Below are 22,554 nucleotides of genomic sequence, written 5' to 3' on the forward strand. Positions count from 1 at the left end.
TTGACAGTAGGAAGTAATACCTCCCATTTAAGTATTTCACGCTTGTTTTTCTATTTAACTCAGAGTGCAAGGGAAACATTTTACAGGAAATCGAGTTTTAATTCATGTATTAAGAAAGCCTGATATAAACATATTAATTTAAATGGACTCAGTTATGTTCAGGTGTTCTAGGGTAACAGTCTAGGTTATAAAACTAGAAAGCTGTTACTACAATTATCGAGTACTGTGCTGTGGTTCGACTCGATGATCTTAAAAGTCTTTTTCAACCTAAATGATTCTATTCTATTACATACATTAAACTGGTGGGGAATACATACCTTCAAAAAACACTTTAATGCACGATTCTAATAATAAATATTCTCTGCACTACAGATATCAAAATGTAACTTCTTTATAAAAAATAGAGGTATAAATTTAAGCTGGATTTAAGTGTCTTCTGCTGTGCCCTCTGCCATCACCCGGTGCACTGACACAAAATGATCAAAGGCAGATTTGATGATGAAACGCAAGTAAGTGGCTTGGAAATCAGGAAGCTGTAGAAGGAAAAAAAAAAAGTTATTGCATTCTCTGTAGTAACGTTGCTATCAAACAACATTTGCAGAAGTTTGTTAAAAGGATCTAGATATTTCTGTGTCTGTTTTCGAACTACACATAAATCAAACCCTTTTAATACATCTAGCCACCTTCAGAGTTTCTTTAGATGACAGCAATTCAAAAAAGTCCCATCCCTCCCAAATACTGCAGTCTTAAAGGCAACAATTGAAGGAGGAAAGATTGCCACACTTCTGGAAAGAGCTCTTTCACATACTTAGGAGCAGTAGGCAGGTGCAATTTCATACCATAATCTACAAAGGAGCAGTCGGTAAGTGCAATTTCATACCATGATCTACAAATTCCTGTATCTAACATCAACTTAGCAATAATTGTAAATGGACATGTTTTGGTTTTTCATGGTTTCTCCCCAGTTAGCCTAGACATCCCATTTCATGAACCACTATTGATGTACACTGTAAATACTCACTGGAAATTCTTCCATTTGAAGCTGTCCTTCTGTGTGTTGCAGATCTAGAAAATACATTTTAAAGCAAATAGTGAAGAATAATGTGCAATGCTGTGCAAAGTTTTCACTGGACTTCAAGAGAGTTCAAGGACTGTGAACTTTCACTGCATACAGAAATTGTTTTGTTTTTACAAGGTGATTTAAGAGAAAAAAATACTTTTTGCAGTATCCCAGTGTATATATATCCCACTCATTACACTGTTTTATAAAATGTCACCCAAGAGGCATTAAAAAAAAATCAAACAAAACCCAAACCAAACCAACCAACCAGTGCAGGAAATGGTACTCAATTATACTAAGTCTGTTTTTAAAGCAAATGCACAAGTAGTGCTTTTAGCCCTTATACAGCATTTTATATCTCCAAACTGCTACTGAGACCAGCAGTGGTCAAAAACTTCATTTAAATGTGCCTATTACATTAATGTCTAATAAAGTAATCATCAAGCCACACTTGACTGCTCAACAAACAGACATGGGGTTAAAATGACTCACTGAAAAAGATCAATGTTATTCCCACAAAATCCCCGCTGCTTCAAATTAAGAATCTTACCTTTTTCAATACACTGCTCAAAACCTACTGGGTCTTTAGATACACTTCTTTCAATCCTTAAGGTCCGCACTAAAATATATATACATTTAAAATATCAACACAAATTCTGATTCTTTATTGATAATTATATTTATTCTATCACTTTTCATCTACAAAGCACTTTAAAAGCATTAACTAATCCATTTGTCCTCTAACTTATGTGGCAGGACTATAATACAGCCACCAGCTTCATGTTCCAAGTTGGACAAACAATGACAAGTTTTCACATCTTTTGCATAGCCATTGCTAATGGTCAAGCTCCTGTCTCCATGCTCTGACCTTGTAACAGTCCCTTCTGTTTTAGAACTCACATTTTCCTTTACATTATTTTAAAAAGTAAAACTAAGAGAGTTCTGTCCTATGACATTATAAAAATCAATATTCAAAATAAATCATTAAGAGCAAGTATTGTAGTCGTGTCCATTAAATTAGAACAGCCATCACACTGTGCAACAGAACAGTTAATTACAAGCTCAATACAAGGTGTTGTAAGAACAAAGTAAGTGCAGGTGGGATAGATTTTCCATCTTTTTCTCATTTATTTATGAAAAACTTTGGACGTGGAGGACAATTGCTTTGTTAAGGTAAATGAAGCTTTATGAATTAAAATAAGCTTTATATATCTGTTAGAAGTGACTGCTTGGGGAGTGTGACAACTACTGTGAGAATTTACATATAGGCACAGACACACATTTTAACATAGTGCCTATTACCTACTGCAGTACGTGAGGTCTTACCCAAATAACACTGGATTGCGACTTTGCTGATTTTTACACATTTAGGAAAACCGATAATCAACTCCTGTGGGAACATGCCTGTCGTCGTCCAAAACGTTTCCGAACTTCTGTGGAGAGAACAGGACAAAACCCCCACCTGCAGCTTTCCATCTATAACCGTCTTGAAAGAAATTTATCACACACACACAAAAAAAAAGCCATTTTTATTTGGGGTATTTTAAGCAAACCCCGGTACGACCCCGGGGAAGCTCTGTGGAGGTATCAATACTGTAACGTTCAGGCTCTGCAGCCCAGCAGTGCCACAGAAAGACTCACGAACGGGGTGGGGGGGGTCCAGAAAAGAGTTAAATTATGAGGGAAGGCAAAGGACAGAGTCCGACGGTGACGGGCTGCGGTAACGGCAGCACCGTGAGGGAATCTCTGGGGAAGGGGGGGGGGAGCCGCTTCCCGCCGGGGCCCGCGCACCCCCCCCCCCCCCCCGCCAGCCCCTCGGCGCCCTCCTCACCCGTCCGCTACGTTCTCGGCGGGGTGCTGCTCGTCGCTGGAGGTGGCCAGGACGAGGGCAGCCCCCGCCGAGCTCCGGCACCAGTCGGCGGCCTTCATCCCTGCGCGGCCGGCAGCGGAGCGGAGCGGCGGGGAGGGGGAAGGCCGGGCCTTGCCGCAACCAGGCAACGGCGGCCCCGCCCGCCGTTCACAGCCTGCGGGAGCCGCGCCGTGCTTCGCGGGGTCCGGCGGCACCCGCCACCTCAGGCGGAGCGCCTGAGAGAGAGAGAGCGAGCGAGCGAGCGAGCCCCTCACGGCCCCTTCCCGCAGCCTCCCGGGAGTCTGACGCCCCGCGCCCCGGGGTGGCGGTGCGGGGAGCGGGAGGGCTGGAAGCGGGGAGCTCGCTCCGCGCAAGAGCGGGGGAGGCCGGACGGGACCCCCGGCCGTCCCTCAGCCCCCCGCTCCCGGCATGCCCCGCGCCGTCCCGGCCCCGGCCCCGGCCCCGGCCCGGTCCCGGTCCCCGCCCCCGGCGCGGCTCCGCCCGCCGCCCGCGGGCGCTGCGGGATGGGCGGCGGGAGCGCCGAGCCGCGGCCCGGCTGACGGCGCGTCGGGGCGGCCCCTCCCGGGGCAGGTAGGTTGGGGGCCGGGCCGGCGGCCCCCGGCGGGGCGCGGGGAGCGGGACGCTCGCCTCCCTGCCCCACAGCCTGCCGGCCGGGGCGGACCGGGGGGCCGGGCGGGGCGGGGACCCTTCCCCCTTGCGCCCCTCGGGGCTGCGCTCACCCCCGGGCAGGGCCCGATCCCTTCACGGACCCCCCCCCACCCCCACCCCGGGTCAGGGCCCGACCTCCCTCCCGCCCCCTCAGGGCCGGACCCGATCCCCTCGGCCCCCCTCCTCCCGATCGCTTCGGCACCCCCTTCCCGGGGTCCCTCCGTGTCCCCCCCCACCTCAGGCAGGGCCCGATCTCCTCCCGCCCCGCAGGACCTGACCCCCCCGGTTCTTCAGGGCAGGAGCTGACAGGACCGGACCCCGTCCTTCCCCTGCCCCCCGCCATAGCAGGGTCTGCGCCCTCCAGCCCCCCCCCCAGGACCCCTGCTCCCAAACCAGACCCCCCCCGGCACCAGCTGGGCTAGGCTGGGGAAGGGTCTCCAGGAGCCTGCCCCCCCCCTCTCCCGGGGAGGGAGATTCTCCAGCAGGCTCCATTGCCCTGCTGCAGTCAGCCATTTGCCCTCCTCTTCCTCCCTTCCCTCCCCCCCCCCGGCCTGCAGCAGAGCAGGCCAAGCTGTGGGGGCCCCTTCCCACACAGCCCCCAGACCCCTTCCCACTGCCCAGCATCCAGCCCCAGGCCACCGATAAGCGCCTGGCACAGAGCGGCGGGGCCCTGCCGGAGCAAAAGCTCTTCTCCTCGCCGTCAGCCCTGTGTTCAGTTCCCACTTGACCCGTGTTGGCGGTTTGATGGCAGGCGGCACACACCCCTGTTCCACGCAGCCTGTCCTTCCTTGCGCTGCGGGGTTACGTGGCCGTGCTCGGGGCGTTGAGGAGAGCCGCCAGGCTTCGGGGTCTTTCCTGAGTCGTGTTTTCCTCTGTGGCTGTTCTTTACCCGTCTACGGTTTGTTTTTGCAGAACTGGATGAGGGGAATGTCTTACTGTCTCCACTCAGAAAGCCATTTGGATACCGGGCCAATATATGTGCGTGAAAATGGGAAGCTGCACGTGGTAAATCAGGGTGCAGGCGGCATACAGAATGTCACTCCCAAAACAAGACCTTTTAGGCTGTTTTCCAGAGGATTTTCGGTGGAGCTTTGTATGAACAGGGAGGACGATAGGGCAAGGAGGCAGAGGACTGATCATTTCATCTTCACGTACACTAAGGAGGGGAACCTCCGGTACTCGGCCAAGTCTCTCTTCAGCCTAGTGCTGGGTTACATTTCTGACAATGTTGATCACATTGACTCGTTGATTGGTTTCCCAGAGCAGATTGCTGAAAAGCTCTTTTCAGCTGCAGAAGCAAGACAAAAGTTCACAGAACCAGTAACGGGACTGAGAGCTCTACAGAAGTTTACTGAAGCATATGGCAGTTTGGTGCTATGTTCGTTATGCTTGCGGAATAGGTAAGTGTGTTCAGTAACAAATATCGTCATCTGCTAGTGCTTTTTGCTAGCACACTTAAAGTTTCCCTTAAATTATTTTCTCTCAAAAATAATTAAAAAAAATCTCATGGGCATATGACACCACCTAATTTTAATGAAATGACCTGAGCCTTACCTGACTCTTCTGCTTGCTTCCTTTTGTCCCATTCCTTTCCTACAAGTGCAGCTGCTGGTTTCATTCTAAGACACAAATCATAATACAGGTAACAGACTACATCCGTGTTAACTAACAGGGGATTTTATGTGAAGGATTAAACCTGCAACTATTTTTTAACAATAATAATCAGCACTTCCACAGCAATCTGTGTGTTTAATGCCTTCTCAGGTGTTTCGTGGGATGTTTTTGTAATTGCTTGTTTATAAGCATTTCAACATATTTAGCTGACTACAGATAAAATAAACCCTTGGAAACTGTCTGGATTTATTTACTATAAGCTTGCCATCCCATTCATTTTGGGGGTTCAGAAGAAGATACAGTCTTGTAGGTAAGTTACAGGCTTTGAAGTCAGGCAGGTTTTACCTTAGTTTATTGTGGTTCCCGTCCCCATATTGAATGTGCTTTGATGAGGTTCTGATTAGAGTCCAGCACCTGTTTTCCCATGTTCTCAATGTCCACGTTGTCTTTCACTAAAAGACTCTTACCAAGCTTAAAACTGGATTATGTTTTTAAAGCCTTGTTCCTACTAAAGTCTTTCCCAGTAATATAACCCGTCTATCTTCCATCTGTACACTTGAAAAAGGGAAGGTTTATCCAGTTTAAAATCAAAGCACAGGCATATTCATCTGAAGTGCCAAGGGTGTTCTGAGCACAGTAGGAATGTTTGAGCAGAGGTCAATTATCCTTTGTTTTATCCTTTAAACCTACTCCCTTTTTATCTCCAGTACAGATACTTTTTATGGGCTTAATTCAGAAATGAAGTTACTTCTGGCATCTTTTGCCATTACAGAAAGCTGAGTTAAGTATTGAGCCTTTGAAATCCAGGAAGTAAGGTATTAAGGCGTTTTCTGATGAATCTTACTTCTAAAAGAGCCCATTCTCTTCACAACCCCCCTGAGCTAGTAGTATCTTTCAAGAATTGGCTTGCACGTTGACTATAGGTACTGCCTTCCACATAGCTGAATTGCATGGCAAAGGGATTTGGTGGCATAGTTTGATAGGTATACTTGCAGTGGGAGGATATTAAGGTCTCCTTATTTGCATGGCCAAAGAGGTGTTCCTTGAGGGATCAAATTAGTAAGCAGCCCTCATTTCAGCAGTGAAGATGCTGACCTCGTGGTTTGTCTTGTCACTGGGAATATAAGGTAAATTCAGGAGAGAGTAGTGAATTTGGGGCTTGTCTTGCCACGGGGACAGTAAAGAGGTAAATGCAGGGGAGATTGGTGAGGTAGTGACTGCTACGTGCTTATTGCTGCATACTCATGCATGCCATTCTTTAGTGGTTTGTTCTGATCTCTAAACCTCCTGCTGAATAGTTCCAGCACAGATGTTTGCATGGCTGCGGAGTGAATCAGATCAGGGAACCAACACAGCTAAAAAAATAACACACTGAATAACTACTGCCTGGGGTGTAGTCACAGCTCTAGTTGGAGTCCTGCAGGTGTCCTCTAGTGAAGTATTTTATTTATGTATATAAAAAGTAAAATTTTGCCATTTGACAAGCTATCCTGATAACATTTGAGGTAGATTTTAAACCTGGATGAATGTGGGTTTGTCTACGCACTTCCTAGATACTGAGGAAGAGCAGTTTGTGAAGTTGATTTATAGTAAACTGGAATATATATATTTTGCATTATTTTGAAATAATACAATAATAATCTGTAAAGAAGTCCCTAATTGCAATGTTTGCCAGATGAAGTCTTAATTGTTAGTCTGATATTTTGCATCAAAGCAAAAACATGACATTTGTTCAAGGGTAAGACTGGGAACTCAGATGTGTTGTGTGCAGACTGCACATAAAAAGGTAGTTAGGACAGCTGGATAATTTCTGTCAATTTTCACATAGGTACTTACAAGAAACTACTGCATTATCCTTGTGATGCTTGAGGATATAGGTGCCGCCTTATATGCCTGAACACATAGCTTTTTTTTTTTTCCTCTTTGCAGATACCTGGTTATCTCTGAAAAGCTAGAAGAAATTAAGTCTTTCCGGGAGCTGACATGTTTGGATCTCTCCTGTTGTAAACTTGGAGATGAACATGAACTGCTGGAACACCTCACCAAAGAGGCTTTGTCTAGGTACTGATTTCTTGAGACACAGCTAAAAATAAGACTTTATTTTCCTATCACTAAGCAGTTCAAAGAATCAGGCTGTGACTTTAAAGGAAAGTTTCACAGGCAGCAATGTGTAAGTTTGAAGATTTGGGTTTTTCATAGAACCCGTTCCTGAGGTAAACAAAATACAGAATTTATTGTACACAAAGCTCGTGATCTAAAGCACGTACTAAATTTTAAAAGGTCCTCCAAATGTGCAACATAATTTACTGTCTCGCGTTTTGAAATCAACTTTTTATCATTTCCATTGGCCAGGTAAAAACTGCATCTTAAAAATTTGGAAGTGTTTTACACTTTTATTTCCTTTTTAAGAGGGAACCTTATCAGCCAAATTTTTAACTAAACCAGTGTTCCAGATGAAGATTTCTGCAAGCAGGAGGTTGAATATTTAGTTGATTAACATTTCAAAAGAATAGATTTTGTAATTTTGTTTGATACTAAAGATTGAAAAGTAGAAAATTTTGGAAATCAATAGACAGGATGACTGCTAATTAGGGGTTATTATGTTACTAGAAGATTTGGGTGCATTTTACGTCAAGGTTTTGTCCTGAAGTGCCCTGGAGAATGTTTTAGTGTTATGTTTTCCCCTGAGTTTTGTTCATCTACAGTATAATACCTCATTGCTTACTTAAAATCATTGCCGTATCTCTTACCAAATCTGTCCTCTCCCATTTTGCCAAGTGTTTTTCTCTTTTTAGTTTTGAGTGGATTTGAGATAGGCAGTCTTGGTTTAAAGAACTTCACTGTATAAAGAACCTTACTGTCTCTGTTAGCAAATGCTCGTGCTCTAGGATCGATTTGTTACTGGAGCTCTGGGAATAGCTGGTCGAGTAAGTGCTTCTGTTGAGCTAGCAGAGGGAATATAAAGATACTAGTTAGTCCTACTAACCCAGGGTTCGTTCTTGCTACTTCTTACTAACGTTAACAAAGTAGACTGAAGGGTTGGCACAGGAAGACCCCGGCCTTCCGACACAGAGTTTTAGGACATTTTGCAAAACTGTCTAAAACAATGACTACACACTATGCATTTGTATCTCTCCTCCCAGCGTAAAACGGCTTCTCCTGAAAGACAACTCTTTATCAGACGCAGGCCTTCGCAGAATGACAGCACCAGTACGAGTATTGAAAAAGGGACTCGAGAATCTTTTGGTATTAGACTTGTCTTGTAAGTACTTCATGGTTTAATATTAGAAGCAACCTGTATCCTTTCTGATAAAGAATTTATCCTCCTTAATATTGAAGGAATACAAATAATTTGATGATTCCCATGAGCCAAGTACTCGACCCCAAATTTCACCAACAACTTTCTAGAAGGCACATGTCATACCTGTAGTCTCAGTCACTTGCTACTTACATAAATATTTTTAATAGTTTGAGAATTGGTATTGTAAATACTTTTATTTTGATCATTAGGGGGGAAAAGTCAGTTTTGACTCACTTTCAAAACATGAAGCATACTACAAAAAAAAAAAAAGGCCCAAACCCCCTTGCTCCAGTATTAGCTTTTGGAACAAATAGTTTCTTGGTATTCTGATCATTTTCCTCCACATCTTGTAACTTAGTTAGCTTTACTTGTTCTTACAGGTAACCCTAAAATCACAGATGTGGGAATTGGATACCTTCTTTCTTTCAAGAAATTGAATTGTTTGGACATTTCTGGGACAGGTCTCAAGGTAAAAAAGCATCTAAGTTTACTGGACAAGCGTAATCAAATGTTCTTCTCTGACTACTTTATTTCCCTTTTCACTAGGACGTTAATGCTGTCATTAAGCGGCTCCAAACGCAGATAGGCCTGATTCACTCAAAAGTGCCTCTGAAAGAATTTGATCATAGTAACTGCAAAACAGAGGGATGGGCAGAACAGGTAAGGGGTTTTAAGTCTGTTTTATTCTCTAGAAATTGTCCTTATGGAATATTAAATCACTGAATAGGAGAGAATAAGGAATAGAGTTGTTTCCAATGATATTTCTGTAAATTTTGCAAGAAATATTTTAACTCCTTCAAATGTTATTTCAGACAGTTTTGCAGTGGGAGCAGGCAGTTATGGAGGCCATCAAGCCACAAGACAACTTGAGATCCAGAACAGCAGCTCTGCACTTCTGTACGTAACTGCATAGAGACCACACAGTTTGTTTTCTTTTCTACAAGGAATATTTTCATACTTTTTTTTTTTTTAGTACAAATAGCATCTCAGGTGTGCAATTTCAGCCATTTGTGTAGCTGCATTACAATGCATTTGAGTTTTTTCATTTGTTAGACTGCTGGGTAACTCTTAAAAGTACAGCATGGCAGCATGCTTAGGGCAACATATAGTAACTGAGTTTTCTCCTTAAAGTTCTGAGTCCAAAATATAAATGTTGTTTTTCCCCTATGCACATTTCAGCAAAGCAGTCAGTATTCCAGATTGGCTTGGCCAAAACAATTTGTAACACAGGTATGCATTTTACAGCATAATTCTGCTTTTCCCAAAATCTAAACTTGATTTTATTTGTTTTCCTGTAGATGGCAAGACACGCAGAATAGAGGAAGTAGTCAAATGCAAGCTGGTGGAGGCAGAAACAAAAGCATCTGGAAACTTGCAGTTTTATAAGGAAAAAGTTCAAAATTGCCATTTACCTTTGAAAAAGGAGGTAGCAGGCAGCCATGAATTAAAGAACAATAAAAAAAGAGCTTTGGCTGAACAAGAGAGAGAAAGGACTTCCAAACAGAAGCATCTGTGCCTCACTGTGGAGGACTGGGATTTGTTAAATACCTACTGAGTCAGAAAGAAGTGGGTCTTTTGTTTGTTGTTTTCTTGCTGATGACAGAATTTAGACATACTGAGAGGGAGTAACAAAGGAGACCAGTATTGTTAAATCTGGTTGCTGTGATATGCTTGTGGGTTAACCTATGCTTGGGGAGGGATAGAGTCAAGGAGGAGGTTGATGATACTACTGTATATTTTCAATACATAATAATTTTTTCAAATAAAGTTTTTGTTGTCATCCTTAACTACTTCTCCTGATGTAGCTGTCATTCACAAAAATAGCTGGTCCTATCCCTCTTCTCTTGCCTCCTGAGGGGCGGAAGACTAATCGCTGCAGCTCATCTGAAATGAAGTTGCCCTGTGCTAGTGAAGTGTCCTGGGACTTTAACGGTGCTGGTAGAACATAAACCTCAGCCTGTAAGCGCCAGGCTGTGCTGATAGAGCTCTGACAAAGGGAGGAAGCAAAGAGGCTAAGCACAGGCCCCAGGGGAGGGAGGCAGAGAGACAGTAACCCCTCGGTAACAGTTACTGCAGAAATCCAAAGTAGAACAGAAGTCCCATATCTCTCTCATTTTAGCCCAGGAAATGAAAGCTGAAACTGGGTTACTGTAGAGATTAGACTCTGCAGTTGTAATATATTCTCCCTTATAAGCAAATACGCTGCATTTGAGAGCATTCTGTGGTTTAAAACCCATTCTTGGTGTGTGTGCATGCCTGCAATATTCTAAGAGTACTTCCCCATCTAAAAACATTCAAGGGAGTTTATAATTCAAATGACACATATTTGCTGTAAAAAACCTAGACACTCAGACTCATTCTGTGTGGTCTGTCTGAAGCCAGGAGCACAGCTGTAATGCTGCAGGTGTGTTTATCATTGAATTCCTGCCCTGAGTGTTTCTATCAAAATTGGCTGAGGTACACAGTGCCCATGAGTTGGGCACTGTGACCATCATTGTGCTCTTAGGCCAAGAATTTACTACAGGTTTCCTCTATTAGTGCTTACTGAGAGGATGTCTTCCCTTTACACTGTTGTTTACCATAGTTCAGCAACATGAAAAGCAACGCATCCTTGGAAATCAGGAGGAGGCCAAGAAAAGGAGCTTCACCTCAAAAATGCATAAAGAGCTAACCCCCTCTCTCTCTTTGTTCTTTTATTGCTGAATTTTCCTCAAAAAAGGACTACACACAAACAAAACAAGCATACTTGCATTCAAGCCCTACATTTTTTCCCCAGAAACTCAAGGTTATTAATAGCTTCCACTGATGACTACACCAGCCCTCTGCTGAGACAAATAATGGCACAAATAGTGACTTAGCAAAACAGCGTCTCTAACAGGGAGGAAGATGGCTCTGGTGCTCAAGTATAATCCTCCTCCTGCAGCTGGCTTCTGGTTCACCACGGATTTCTTTTGCTAGTCCTTCCACCACTGTGGAGATCTGCTAATCTGACCACAGAGAGGTGCATCTCTTGGAGAATTGTATACTCCATTTCACATCAGTAAAGCAGCTGGGAGCTGATGCCTTGAGCCGGAAAATAGGCACATTGTGATTTGACATGAACAGTCTGCCCAGGTCACAGGCTTGTTGGTAAAATAATACAGTACATCTTTCCTTTTCACAAGAGGTGTCTCAGAGCACTGTGTTTCTTACGCTCTCCATCCCTGGTACAATTATTCCTTTTCTTAGGTTTCTTGCTGACCAGCAGACTTCCTCTTTTAAACACACCACTGTGTAAATTTTATCCTAAGACTTAGACGCACTTACCACTATGTCCCCAACCCACTAGTCTCTGTTTATTGCTCTCTGTAAGGCACACAGCCTTCTGCTGACCAGGAACAAGGCAGTAAGAAAGAAAATCACAGGAGACTCACCCTGAAATAGATAGGCTCAGCCAAGTGCCTGCTTAAACTGCCCACTCCAGCCCTGGCTGTTTCCAGGCTGGCTTCTGAGTCTTGCTGCCCGTGGACCGCTGCTTCCCGTGTCTCTCTTGGCTTGTCTCTTCACAGGTGTAAATCCAGAGCAGGATGAGTCCCCGGTTCCTCTCTCCTAACCTGAGGCCATTAATCGCAGCTCTGGCCTCCCAGGAGCGCTCCCTGGGAACTGATAACAGGGACATCAGCCAGAGAGCAACCCTGGGGCTCTACCCTGCAGGTACGGGGTGGGTCAGCATCTCTGACACCAGTGAACCTCTACTGGCTATATTAAATGCAGAGATCACATTCCTGACCCCATTGCTTTGTGGTTCAGCCCAATTACAAAGCTGAGAGCTGGCAGAAAGGGAGAGGAAGACTGCATTTGGTTTTCTCTTTGCAGCCAGGGATATCCTCTATGCGCTCTAAGCCTGCCTCAGTTTCCTCACCTTCCTGCTGAAGGAAAGAGAAGGTGGCACAATAATCTTTCCTGCCCTAAGCCAGGAATTTGCCTTCTTTGTCATGTCTCACAATAAAGTAAGAATTCCCAGATCCCAACATCGTCCCCATCCAGCCAAGGCAAGCCACCACTTGACCTCTGCTGCGGTGGAGAAGCAGCCTTCCACACAGCAAGCGCAAACATCTGACTCTCCACACTCACACGTTGTGTGCCCTGACCCTTTCCTCTTCATCCTTGGGAGCATCTTAAAACTTGGCAGAGGTGAGCTGTGGCAACGATCGGCAAATATTGGACTGGGAGAATACAGCAGTTGCCATACGGGTCAGCCTAACCAGCATCCTCCTCCCAGCCGCAGCAAACATCAGAGGCTCTGGAAAGTCATGGCTGTCCCAATATCTTTGATACAGAGCAGATTATTTTTTTTTACCAATCCTATGGGCTAGGCCCTATGCTGAGCATGAGGATTTCTGTGGTTTTTTTCTGTTTTGTTTTTTTGTTTGTTTGTTTGTTTTTTTAACAGCTGATTAGTTCAATCCTTACTACCTACAGTTGTTATCTATATACAGTTCCCATCATGAGGGATGAGAGTCTTCTTCCCATCCTCTCCCACCTTTCTTTGACCGCTGCCCCACAGAAGCGTGCAGCAGTCGTAGCCCACCCGTCCCCTCCAATGCAGAGCGCTTGTTGCGCATCCTCCCACTTCAAAGCCAAGGAACAGGCTGAACAAAATCTGAATCGGAAAGAAGCTCTTCTCCCCCAGGAAGGAGAGGCTGACCCGGTAGCGCTGCCTCTGAATCACCTCTCCTTGAGCTCCTTTAAGAAATGCTGCAAGACTTCCTCAGTGGTTGCCCCAGAACATACTTTGGGGTAAACAAGAGGAACAACAGCAACTACAATAAGCCAGGCTTTATTTACCAACCCCAGCTCAGCCTTGCTGAAGCATTAGATGTCTGTGACTCTCCAGTAAAAACACGCGTCTCCATTTCAGGCTTTGATTGAGGCTGGAAGCTTGCAAGTGAGAAATGTTTACCTAGAAAACTCCTAACCTCTCTTCCGAGCTGCAGCACTGAATGCACTGCAGTAATGTTTTACAGGCACAGAAAAAGCAAGCCATCCATCCCAGCCAGGCGTGGAGAAGGACAGGTTATTAAATGTAGCTTATAAAAGTTTCCTGTAGTACCGGTTCCGTTGTGCAGAGTTTGGCCATCTCATTCCAGGTGAAATATGAGTCAGAATACTGTAAAGTTATTTTTAAAAGATCTCTGAGATCTACAGCTGTATCCTAGTGACCTATTAGAAGAAACATTGACCGTTGATACAAGTCATGGTGACATAAGACTTGCAGGCCACAGGACAGAGAGGAAATGAGTGAATGGGGTTTTATTTTTAAAGACCTATGACCTGGGATGGTGGTGGGAAGATTGCCTGATGTTTATTTTGGGCCTAGAAAAGTAAGTGCACTCACTGTAAATGTGGGTTTTTCTCAGAGACAATGTTTTAGACACCGATGAGATTTTCAAAGGAGAAGAGAAAGACCATATCTTTCCTAAATTTCAGTGGCACATCCATATCTATACCCTGAAAACTGCTTTGAAGGTTTGGCTGCCTGATCCTGCTTTGCTGGCAGAGGAACGAAACAAGCAACGAACAGATCCCATGTCATCCCCCACCGCCCCGGGAGCGGCACTCGGTTTTCTGCTGCTCTCTGCTCTGCTCCGAGGCTGCGACTTTTATTTCTCCTTTCTTTGCCAACTTCAGCGCAAATGCATCCCAGCCCCATGGCTGTTCTCAACCTGTTAAGCTGCTGCTCCAAAACTGCACAGCCTTGAGAGAAGTATGTTTTATATACATGCTTGTTCCCTGCCCTGGTTTGCAGGGACAGCTACATGGTCACAGGGGCACGGTGATTTATCCCCACAGACCCTGACAGCTCTCCGCTTCAGTTTTCCTTGCCATTACGCTCTCCGCATTGGCCTTCATGGTTTGAGAAGAGCGCAGGAGGCGGCTTGCGTGGCAGCTCCCAGCGGTGTGATCCTCAGCACAGCGTCCCCAAGGAAGCATCCTGGGAGCAGCGACGCAGAGCCTTCAGAGCTGCTCCCGAAACCATCTGCAGACGTGCTCTGATGACAAACACAAGCCTCTCCTCCTGCCCGCGAGGATCGGGAGCGTGAAGACGTGTCAGAGGGAAATGCTAACCCAAGGGCTAGAAAGGCTCACCTCACTCAGCTCCTGCTCTTTAGGGTAGTCCTCGATATACCTTCATCTGGCTGCCTGCAAAGGCACCAGCACGTCCGTACAGGAGAAACCCCTCGCCCAGGGTTGCCCAGACACGGTATCTGTGCTGGCAGCAGCTGGTGAACAGTCTCCAGCAGCCTGCCCGCAACCCACCGAGTCGACGCTGCAAGACGGTGCTCTGCCCATGTGGAAAGGGCTCACCCTCACGGGACAGGAGAACCCTTGAAGGTGTCCCACGGCCAGCGTCTAGCCTGCAGCATGGGCTGCCACACGCGCTTCGTCCCCGTTCAGCGCCGCTGCGGGGCGGGCGGCGCGCTGCTGCTGAGGATTTGCTTGGCTTGGAGCTTCCCAAGGGGGTTGGCAGAGGAGGAGGAGGACACCAAGGCTTCAAGGTGGCGATGAAGGAAGCACCCTGCCGTCTCCAGCGCTGCCGGGTGCCAAGACTTCACGGCCTGCAGATATACTCGTCGGACCAGCTGAGGCAGTGCTGGACGCCGTCCCGGCACAGCCTCCTGGGGACGCAGGAGCAGTACTCGTAGAGCACAGGGCTGCAGCTCCACCACTCCGACCCGCACGGGGGGCAGGCGGCCACTGGGAGGGATGGAAAACGGGGAACAGAAATGCTTCTGCTGCACTGACCCCTTCCCTCCTTTCTCACGTGGGTAGATACCCTTTCACCCCCGGCAGCTACTGAAAAGCCACTGGTGATGACCCTGCGTCTGTGAACCCACCGAAGAGGACACTCGCTTGGTGCTACTTGTGGGAGACAACCACGGAGCGTGATGCTGCGATGACCTTCATGGCAGATATGCCATCCTGGGAGGAACACCTAGCTGCAATTTATTATTTTTTTTTAGCAAGCTACTCTAGAGAAAGCTGCTGATACAGGCAGGTCTCGCCTGAGGCTCAAAACCAGGGGGGTGACTTCGGAACAAACCTGCTGCTCATTTTAGCGAGAGAAGGATCTAGATGGCTTTGAAGCTGCTGAGGCATGAGCAGTCCCCCTGGCTCAGAGACTTACCCATCTCCTGACCAACAACCAAAGGCCAGTTTGGATGATCGCTGCTGCCTACAGCTACGCATCACGATGAAACTGCTCCACACTCAGCAAACCACAAAGGAGGAGCGACTTTTGGGGCTGGGAAAAAAAGCACGGAGCCTTTCCCCTCTTGGTTGCCACTAGGCTTTGACACAGAGCCCTTGGCAGCTGACGGGATGGAGCCCGCACGGTTCATACGCACGTCCTACCCCAGCTATTTTGTGTATCAGCAATGGATGTCAGCCTCCAGGCACTTTCAGCAGCATCAGTGAGCACCTCACCTGTACAACCTATTTCAACCCATCAGGAGAAAAGACCTTTTGCCCAACAGCAGCCAGAAGAGAGACTTACAGCTCCCCATCTCGTCCGAGCAGTCTCCGCAGTCGTTCATCCCGTTACACCTCTGATCGGCATAGACCCAGTATGCGGGGTTACTGCAGCGGAAAACCAGGTATCCCGGAAGGCTGCGGGGCAAGTCACCTGCAAGTGAGGACACACAGGACACGTGCTCGACTCTGCCGGGCACAAATGTACCGGCTAAAACGGGGATAGCAGCTACTAAAGGCTGCTGTCATGGGGGGTTGGTCGGTCCTTCCCCGTGTGGTGTCAGGGCACGAACGCTGCTGCAGATGGGGAAGCTGTGGTTGGAGAGGGAAAGGGATGCTCATGGCTGAGCCGGAATCAGAGTTTGGGTGCTCCATGCTTTTGCATTAGTGAGGGTTTTTCCAGGGTAACTAGATAATAAATTAACCACATACGCATACAGGTTAACCAATGGAGGAAAACTGCACCGTGGTTTAAAAAAAAAGAAAAAAAAAAACAAAACTAGAAAGATCAGAGGAGCTTGGAGTCCTTGATTCCTGGCTCTCCCGCTGGGTTTTGGGCAGTGCCATCTCTCAGCATCTGCCCTACAAAGGATCTACCAGGCTTATCTGCTCACGTAAGCAGCCAGAAGTGCAGAGCAGGATTAGAGGGACACCGGCTGCTCTGTCTCACAACAGGAAGACCAGCACGGGGAGGACGGTCACAACAAAACCACTCACCGCAGAGTTTCTCCTGCTCATCCTCTCCGCTCCTGCAGTTGCTGACTCTGTCACAGACCTGGCTGGCCGGGATGCAGGTCGCTCTGTCGTCGCACAAAAAGCCTGTCCGGTTATTGGAGGCTGCACAGAAGCGGTTCACTGAAGCAAGAAATACTTTATTTTCCAACGTTTTCATGGTATGAGGAACAGATCAAGAGGAAGAAAGGGGGATTTGCAAAATTCATTTGTCGTTCTGGAAGTAACCAAGGGCCAGGATTAATCTCTGGTAGGTTCATTGGCAGGGTCTGAAAACTATACCAGTAGTCTGAAGCACGACTGTGCCACCCAGAGTTACCACAGCCCGATGGAGCAGGACAACAGAGCCGAGGAACAGGCTGGCACAGCCCCGCACCATCCTGCTGCTCCCTTTCCTTCCTCCCGGTCCGCACCGGGAAGCGCCACTTCACGCACGGTGATGGATACGAAGGCTCTTCTCACGCAACGTCATTTTCTGCCTTTCTTACCAAAAAAAAAAAATAACGACTCTCGGGATACCGACCTGGCGGGCGTAGCAGGAGTCCCAATGCCACCGCCAAGCCCACGGCGGCAGCGAGGACGAGCAGTCCCGCGGCGGAGATGCAGACGTGCCTCCGCGTGCAGCCCGCGCGGGCGCTGCGTGGCCGGCAGCCGTCTGCTGGGAGGCAAGAGCGAGAGGTGAGGGGCTGGGGAAGGGTCCGGAGGGGCTGAGCGGCATTTCGGGGGTGCTTCGGAAGGGAACGGCACGGAGCAGCGAGGGTGATGTTTCGGGAGCTTTGCGCTGGCGGGGGGCTGATGGGGTTTAGGGGTTGATAGTTGGGGATTAAAAGGCGAACTCGGATGTTAAACACCTCCTCACAGGGAATTCCGCTGCTTGCGGTGTGGAAGAGACCGTGCTGCCGTTACGGAGCAGTGGGACCGACCAGCGCAAACGCCGCGTCTCCGTCGGAGCTCACCCAACGCGCTTGGATGCAGAAGGGTGGAGGAGGCCAAGCGCCTGCCCGACCCCGTGGGACAGCAGTGCTGTTTTCATGGCAAGAGCAGCCAAAACATGGGGCAGGTCGGTATAAGGCTGGGAAAGGTGCCCTCCCAGAGCCCCCAGCAAAACTCAAGAGGTAAAATTTCATTTCACAGCACTTCGGGCTTTCTGCCCCAACCAGAACTTGAACACTCCCACAGAACGAGGCTGAATTATCAGCTCAAAATGGTGAGAAACGGCCAAAGAGCAGCCCTTTCCCTCCCCAAAGACATCTCCAGGGTACAAAGGGCAGCAGCCTCCCAGGGACTCCAACTTTCAGAAAGTCACGTTTGTAAATCAAACCAAATCCGGAAGCTAAAGACCAAACCCACAGTCATTGCAACACAACGGCAGCGCACGTAAAAGCAACGCCGACCAGCTGCCCTCATCTCTGCTCTCTGCAGCACCAGTGCTTCGTCTCTAAACCAACATTGTATTTTCTCGCATTACTTCCTATTTCCAGACCAACAGAAAAAAAATTAACGTGATCATCTGAGAAACACGTAACCCGTCACTTAAGACAACCCTGCACGTATAATTGGATTTTGGCATTTCTGAACTTAAAGAGCTTTGATCAAAAAGTTAGAATTTGTCTTAGCTGTGCTTCGTATTTACTTAGTTGTTGTGTTGTACAAATGCAAGTGAAGGCACAGCCCTTGCTCAACAGCAAAGGGATCCCAGCTGCAGTAACCACCCTCTCCGTCATGCTTGAGCAGGAATCAAACGCAGAACATTTCAGCTTGAAAGAAAAGTGGTGAATTACAGCATGTCTCTGTCTACAAGGCAACACCTTTGACCAGAAAACACAACAGTTGCAAATAGACACAAGTATAAAATAATGGCAGTGATGAAATGTTGTTGCAACACAATCTACAGGTTTGTGATTGATTGTTTGATCCCACCTTCTCCTTCTTAATAAGGACAACATTTGCTGAAGTTTGGCTATTAAAACATATAGAAAAGCTATAGCAAGTTCATTATGAGCCTTTCTGTGACAGACAAGGATTACCCATCATGCTACTATACCATAAGACTGCCAACTCCAGGCCAGCAAAGAACAGCTTAAGTTTATGAATTTTATGGTCTGGATGTTTCACTACACAGAAGGGGGGAGGGGAACAGGGAAATCAGTCTTAACAGACCATAAATACTGGTTGTATTTTACATTACATAGATAGTTTCAACTGATTTATACTTTAACAATAAAAATGTTAAGCTCTGCATTTTATTCGTTACCTCTTTCTCCAGAGAAGGACTTCGTTGAATCCAAAGTAGCTACATCACCATTTCTCTAGAAGGAAAGGAATAAAAGACTGTTTACAGAAGCAGCATGCAGTAACCATGCAAGGTATGGCCTTTCTAGTTCTCATACCATCTTACCCAGGAATACAGAATGTATTCCTTTATTTTTACATACAAGCAAAAATTGCCTCAGTGGAAACGTGGCACAGATTTAATTCACACAGCAAACAATCAGATCACCTTTTAAATCTTAGTTACCCATTTGTAAAACAAACACCAATGCAAGTCCAGTGCTTTATATCAATACTTTCCTTTTGTATCAAGTTAGGTTAAGTAGAAACAACTTGAAATCTCACAGAAACCAGCGATAAAGAGGTCAGACAAACAACACTATCAAGAACACATGTACTTTAGGAAACAGCTGCACATAAGTTTTTTCCGAAGAGAAGGACTGTACCTGGGGGTGAGTTTTGTTCATGCTTTCCAGACAGCCCTCACAGCAGCTCAAAGGACCGCAGGGAGTTTTCTGCACCTTAACATGAGTGATGTTACCAGGATACAAAACCCAACAGAGGTAGGAAAGCAAGGAGCGTGCTTGCTGCCCGGGCACGCAAGCAGGAGAGGACGAGGAAGGCAGCGCTCCAGCTGCGGTTGGAAGCGGGATTTCTGGTTTGCTTCTCATTCCTCCTGGCTCCATCTTGGTTTCACAACAGAGCATTAGGCAAATCATAAAGGACAGGGAGATTTTGGATGTCGAGAACCCCGCTGCTGCTCCCGACACCAGTTTGGAAGATGAACGCTCACCCCTAGCTGATGCCGACTGCATTTACCCTGGTGCTGGTCAGGAAGAACCCCCCCTTCATGCTGAATTTTTGAGGGAAGAGAGTCTGATCATCTTCATCCAAGTCTCCTTTCTGCCCACCTCCTTCCCAAGACAGAGCTGAGACACTGACCTCGTAGCAGCGTCAGCCCGGACTCCCACAAGCTGATCAGATGTCAGCAGAGCTGTGCAGGATACAACCATCTGGAACAGCTTCCCTGCTTGGGCAACAACCACTGGCATAGCAAATCCTCCAGGGTCCTCTCTCTTACTTGCATACTTGAATTTCCAGGCCTGCAGTTAAGTCTTAGCAGCTCAGCCCGTAGCTAACAGGAACTTAGAAATAGATCGCAGCCTTCGAAACTGGCTGCGGGTCTCAGCACAGCAGAGGCAGAGTGGAGTTTTGCAGCTTCGAGGATAAAATGTCTTTGCCACGGGGGTAGGGGGCAGAAAAAGCACCGGCATAAAGTGTTCGAGGAGCCCGCGTTCTTCTTGCTCGCAGGAGGGTTCATGGGACTCAAAGTACCTCCAAATTGCTGCCACCTCACATATCATGATTCCTCCCCAAGCACTAGCAAAACTAGCTTACCGGGGCTTCGGAGGAGAAGCTGGCAGCTATATTGCCTATAAGTTAGCCCCAAGAGAGTTGCCTCGAATTGATTCAAAGCACCAAATAATGCCCGACATGGAGGAACAATTATGGCTGCTTCCCTCTCCATCCCCACACGTACAACTCACTCCCGATTACATCGAGTTAATATACGCTTCTTGACAAGGGCGTCTGCTAACCCTCCACTCACCCATTCCCAGACTAGCCAGAATTAAATATAGTCTTTCAGGAGCTCCTTCTTCGGCATAGCAACACCAATTTGTCCAAAGCAGAAGCTTCTCACAGGAATACATCACCGTTAAACTTGGTGATAGAAAGCTCTCCTGTTCCAAGGGGGATTTTGGGGTGAAAACACCAAATGCCAAGCAGCAAACAGTCTGCAAGTCTAGGCACCTGCTACAATATGAAAGAATGACAGAATAAGGGTTAAAACCTGCGTATCTTAAATTCCGGATCTGTTTCTCTTTAAAAAGGAAGTTTTAGTTTCTAATCAGACTTGATACAGAAGGACTATTTTAAGCCTTCAGAAAGCTTATTAGGTGATTGTGAGTTTGCTAAGAGTCCCATGTAAGAGCCAGGTCAAGCGGGCTAGCTATGCATGCCCCATGAAACAATCTACGATGGAAATGTTTAAGATGTGGGGTAAACCCGCTCTTAGAGGCAAATGTCTGTAAGACCTGACATCTATCATCATCTATTTCCTACACCAAGATTACTCAGCTCAGCTATAGCCAACTAGGCAGTTGGATTTTAGAGCAGTTACCCCACATCAAAGACTGCTTATAGTTCAGAAAAATGAGTTCATGAGAATGAGGTAACAAACACAAGCAAGCCCTTCTGAAATGGAAAAAAAAAAAGACAGAAAAGAAAAAAAGAAAAAAAGAAAAAAAATCTTTGCCAAAGATCAGAGAAGCTGAACAGGGAACACAGATCAACATATCAGTATGATAGGAAACTATTGTTAATTTTAGCACCTACAAAAAAAAAACCCCAAGCCCCCCAAAATGTACCATGGCTATTTCTGCCAGCAATGAATTGCACACGCTTGAGAAGGTTGCCTCATTTGTGTCAAGATGATTCCATTTAAATGCTGATACAAGTTCAGTTGAACACGTGCCTAAAGAGAATATAAAATGCTTTCCTCCTGCAATTTCAATAATTTAAGGCCCTTCATTTAAACAGCTGTCTTGGGCAGAGATCAAACCCAAATTGCAGCCTCTGAAAATGAAGATGTCAGGAAGTCAAACATTTAACAAAAAATGAGTAGGACAAGCCATTTTGCAAAGTCAAATGCCAAGATAGCTTAAATAGTCCATTTAGATTAGAAATCTTGAGAAACAGTTCAATTACTGCAGCCTAGCTAGTATCTGATTTTACTGAGGGAAGATACTTTGACAAGAGCTTACAAGTACAACACGTAACAAATTCTTCAGACTCTGGCTCACTCTGGAAACAGTAGTGCCAAGTGACAGATTGCCACAGGCACAGTTTCCTGTGACCTAACAGCACATTACTGAATCACTGGCTTCACTGCACAGATCGCTTAGCTGAAATGTCATTAAACAGCGAACAAAAGACAAAACACGTAAAACTTGTGGTTTCTTCCTTTGTTGTAGGCAGATACAACGCCAAATAAAAGCAGAAGTTAGTTGTTTAACTCAAACCTAGGAATGTAAACAATAAAGTCAAACGTTTTTATGTCGCAAAACTTTCTCTTCCAAGTCATCAACATAACAGAGGTTGTACTGTACACACCTGAAACAGGCAAACAGCCATGTTTTCATGAAGCTGTAACACTCCCTTTGCAACTACATATAATCATAAGGGAAAACATTTTAACAGAATTGAAAACATTTCCATGTTAGTAATTCAGTTAGAAAAAGTGGGATTGCTAAAGACTCTTCTGGAAAGGCAATCCCGAACAACACAGTGCTGAGATGACAGGCAATAATCACTGAAGTAAAGCTCGTGTTTACAAATAAATTTAAACATCCATTGCACAAGTTGCATTTGATACCGCTCAAAGCGGAACACTGGCGTCCTGCAGCCAAACGGGGCTGTATACTGAGGTTTGCACTACATGAGCAGAAACGCACGTCTCAACTGAATCACTACTGCAAACAGAGG

At 46.4% G+C, this 22,554-nt stretch overlaps 3 protein-coding genes across 5 annotated transcripts; 1 reads left to right on the forward strand and 2 right to left on the reverse strand.

Moving 5' to 3' along the window:
* Window positions 1-76: 76 nt before the first annotated feature.
* Window positions 77-3,028, reverse strand: IFT25 (intraflagellar transport 25). Of its 2 annotated transcripts, none has more exons than XM_075037152.1 (5): window positions 2,892-3,028; window positions 2,465-2,493; window positions 1,611-1,679; window positions 1,022-1,065; window positions 77-533 (listed from the first exon to the last, which is right to left on the reverse strand). In XM_075037152.1, the coding sequence occupies exons 1-5, from the start codon at window positions 2,987-2,989 to the stop codon at window positions 426-428; spliced, it is 348 nt and encodes a 115-aa protein (XP_074893253.1). In that variant the 5' UTR covers window positions 2,990-3,028; the 3' UTR covers window positions 77-425. The 2 variants fall into 2 exon arrangements, with proteins under 2 accessions (XP_074893253.1, XP_074893252.1); XM_075037151.1 differs by having other exon boundaries at window positions 2,387-2,493.
* Window positions 3,029-3,324: 296 nt separating this feature from the next.
* LRRC42 (leucine rich repeat containing 42) lies at window positions 3,325-10,280 on the forward strand. Of its 2 annotated transcripts, XM_075037149.1 has the most exons (8): window positions 3,325-3,500; window positions 4,491-4,978; window positions 7,122-7,253; window positions 8,336-8,454; window positions 8,874-8,962; window positions 9,040-9,153; window positions 9,306-9,390; window positions 9,792-10,280. In XM_075037149.1, the coding sequence occupies exons 1-8, from the start codon at window positions 3,339-3,341 to the stop codon at window positions 10,046-10,048; spliced, it is 1,446 nt and encodes a 481-aa protein (XP_074893250.1). In that variant the 5' UTR covers window positions 3,325-3,338; the 3' UTR covers window positions 10,049-10,280. The 2 variants fall into 2 exon arrangements, with proteins under 2 accessions (XP_074893250.1, XP_074893249.1); XM_075037148.1 differs by lacking the exon at window positions 3,325-3,500 and having other exon boundaries at window positions 3,964-4,978.
* Window positions 10,281-15,085: 4,805 nt separating this feature from the next.
* LDLRAD1 (low density lipoprotein receptor class A domain containing 1) lies at window positions 15,086-19,747 on the reverse strand. The gene is made up of 6 exons (XM_075037622.1): window positions 19,455-19,747; window positions 18,992-19,046; window positions 17,261-17,392; window positions 16,723-16,860; window positions 16,031-16,159; window positions 15,086-15,231 (listed from the first exon to the last, which is right to left on the reverse strand). The coding sequence occupies exons 1-6, from the start codon at window positions 19,725-19,727 to the stop codon at window positions 15,086-15,088; spliced, it is 873 nt and encodes a 290-aa protein (XP_074893723.1). The 5' UTR covers window positions 19,728-19,747.
* Window positions 19,748-22,554: the final 2,807 nt, after the last annotated feature.

This window comes from Buteo buteo, chromosome 10 (genome assembly GCF_964188355.1).
Source record: "Buteo buteo chromosome 10, bButBut1.hap1.1, whole genome shotgun sequence".
NCBI lineage: Eukaryota > Metazoa > Chordata > Aves > Accipitriformes > Accipitridae > Buteo > Buteo buteo.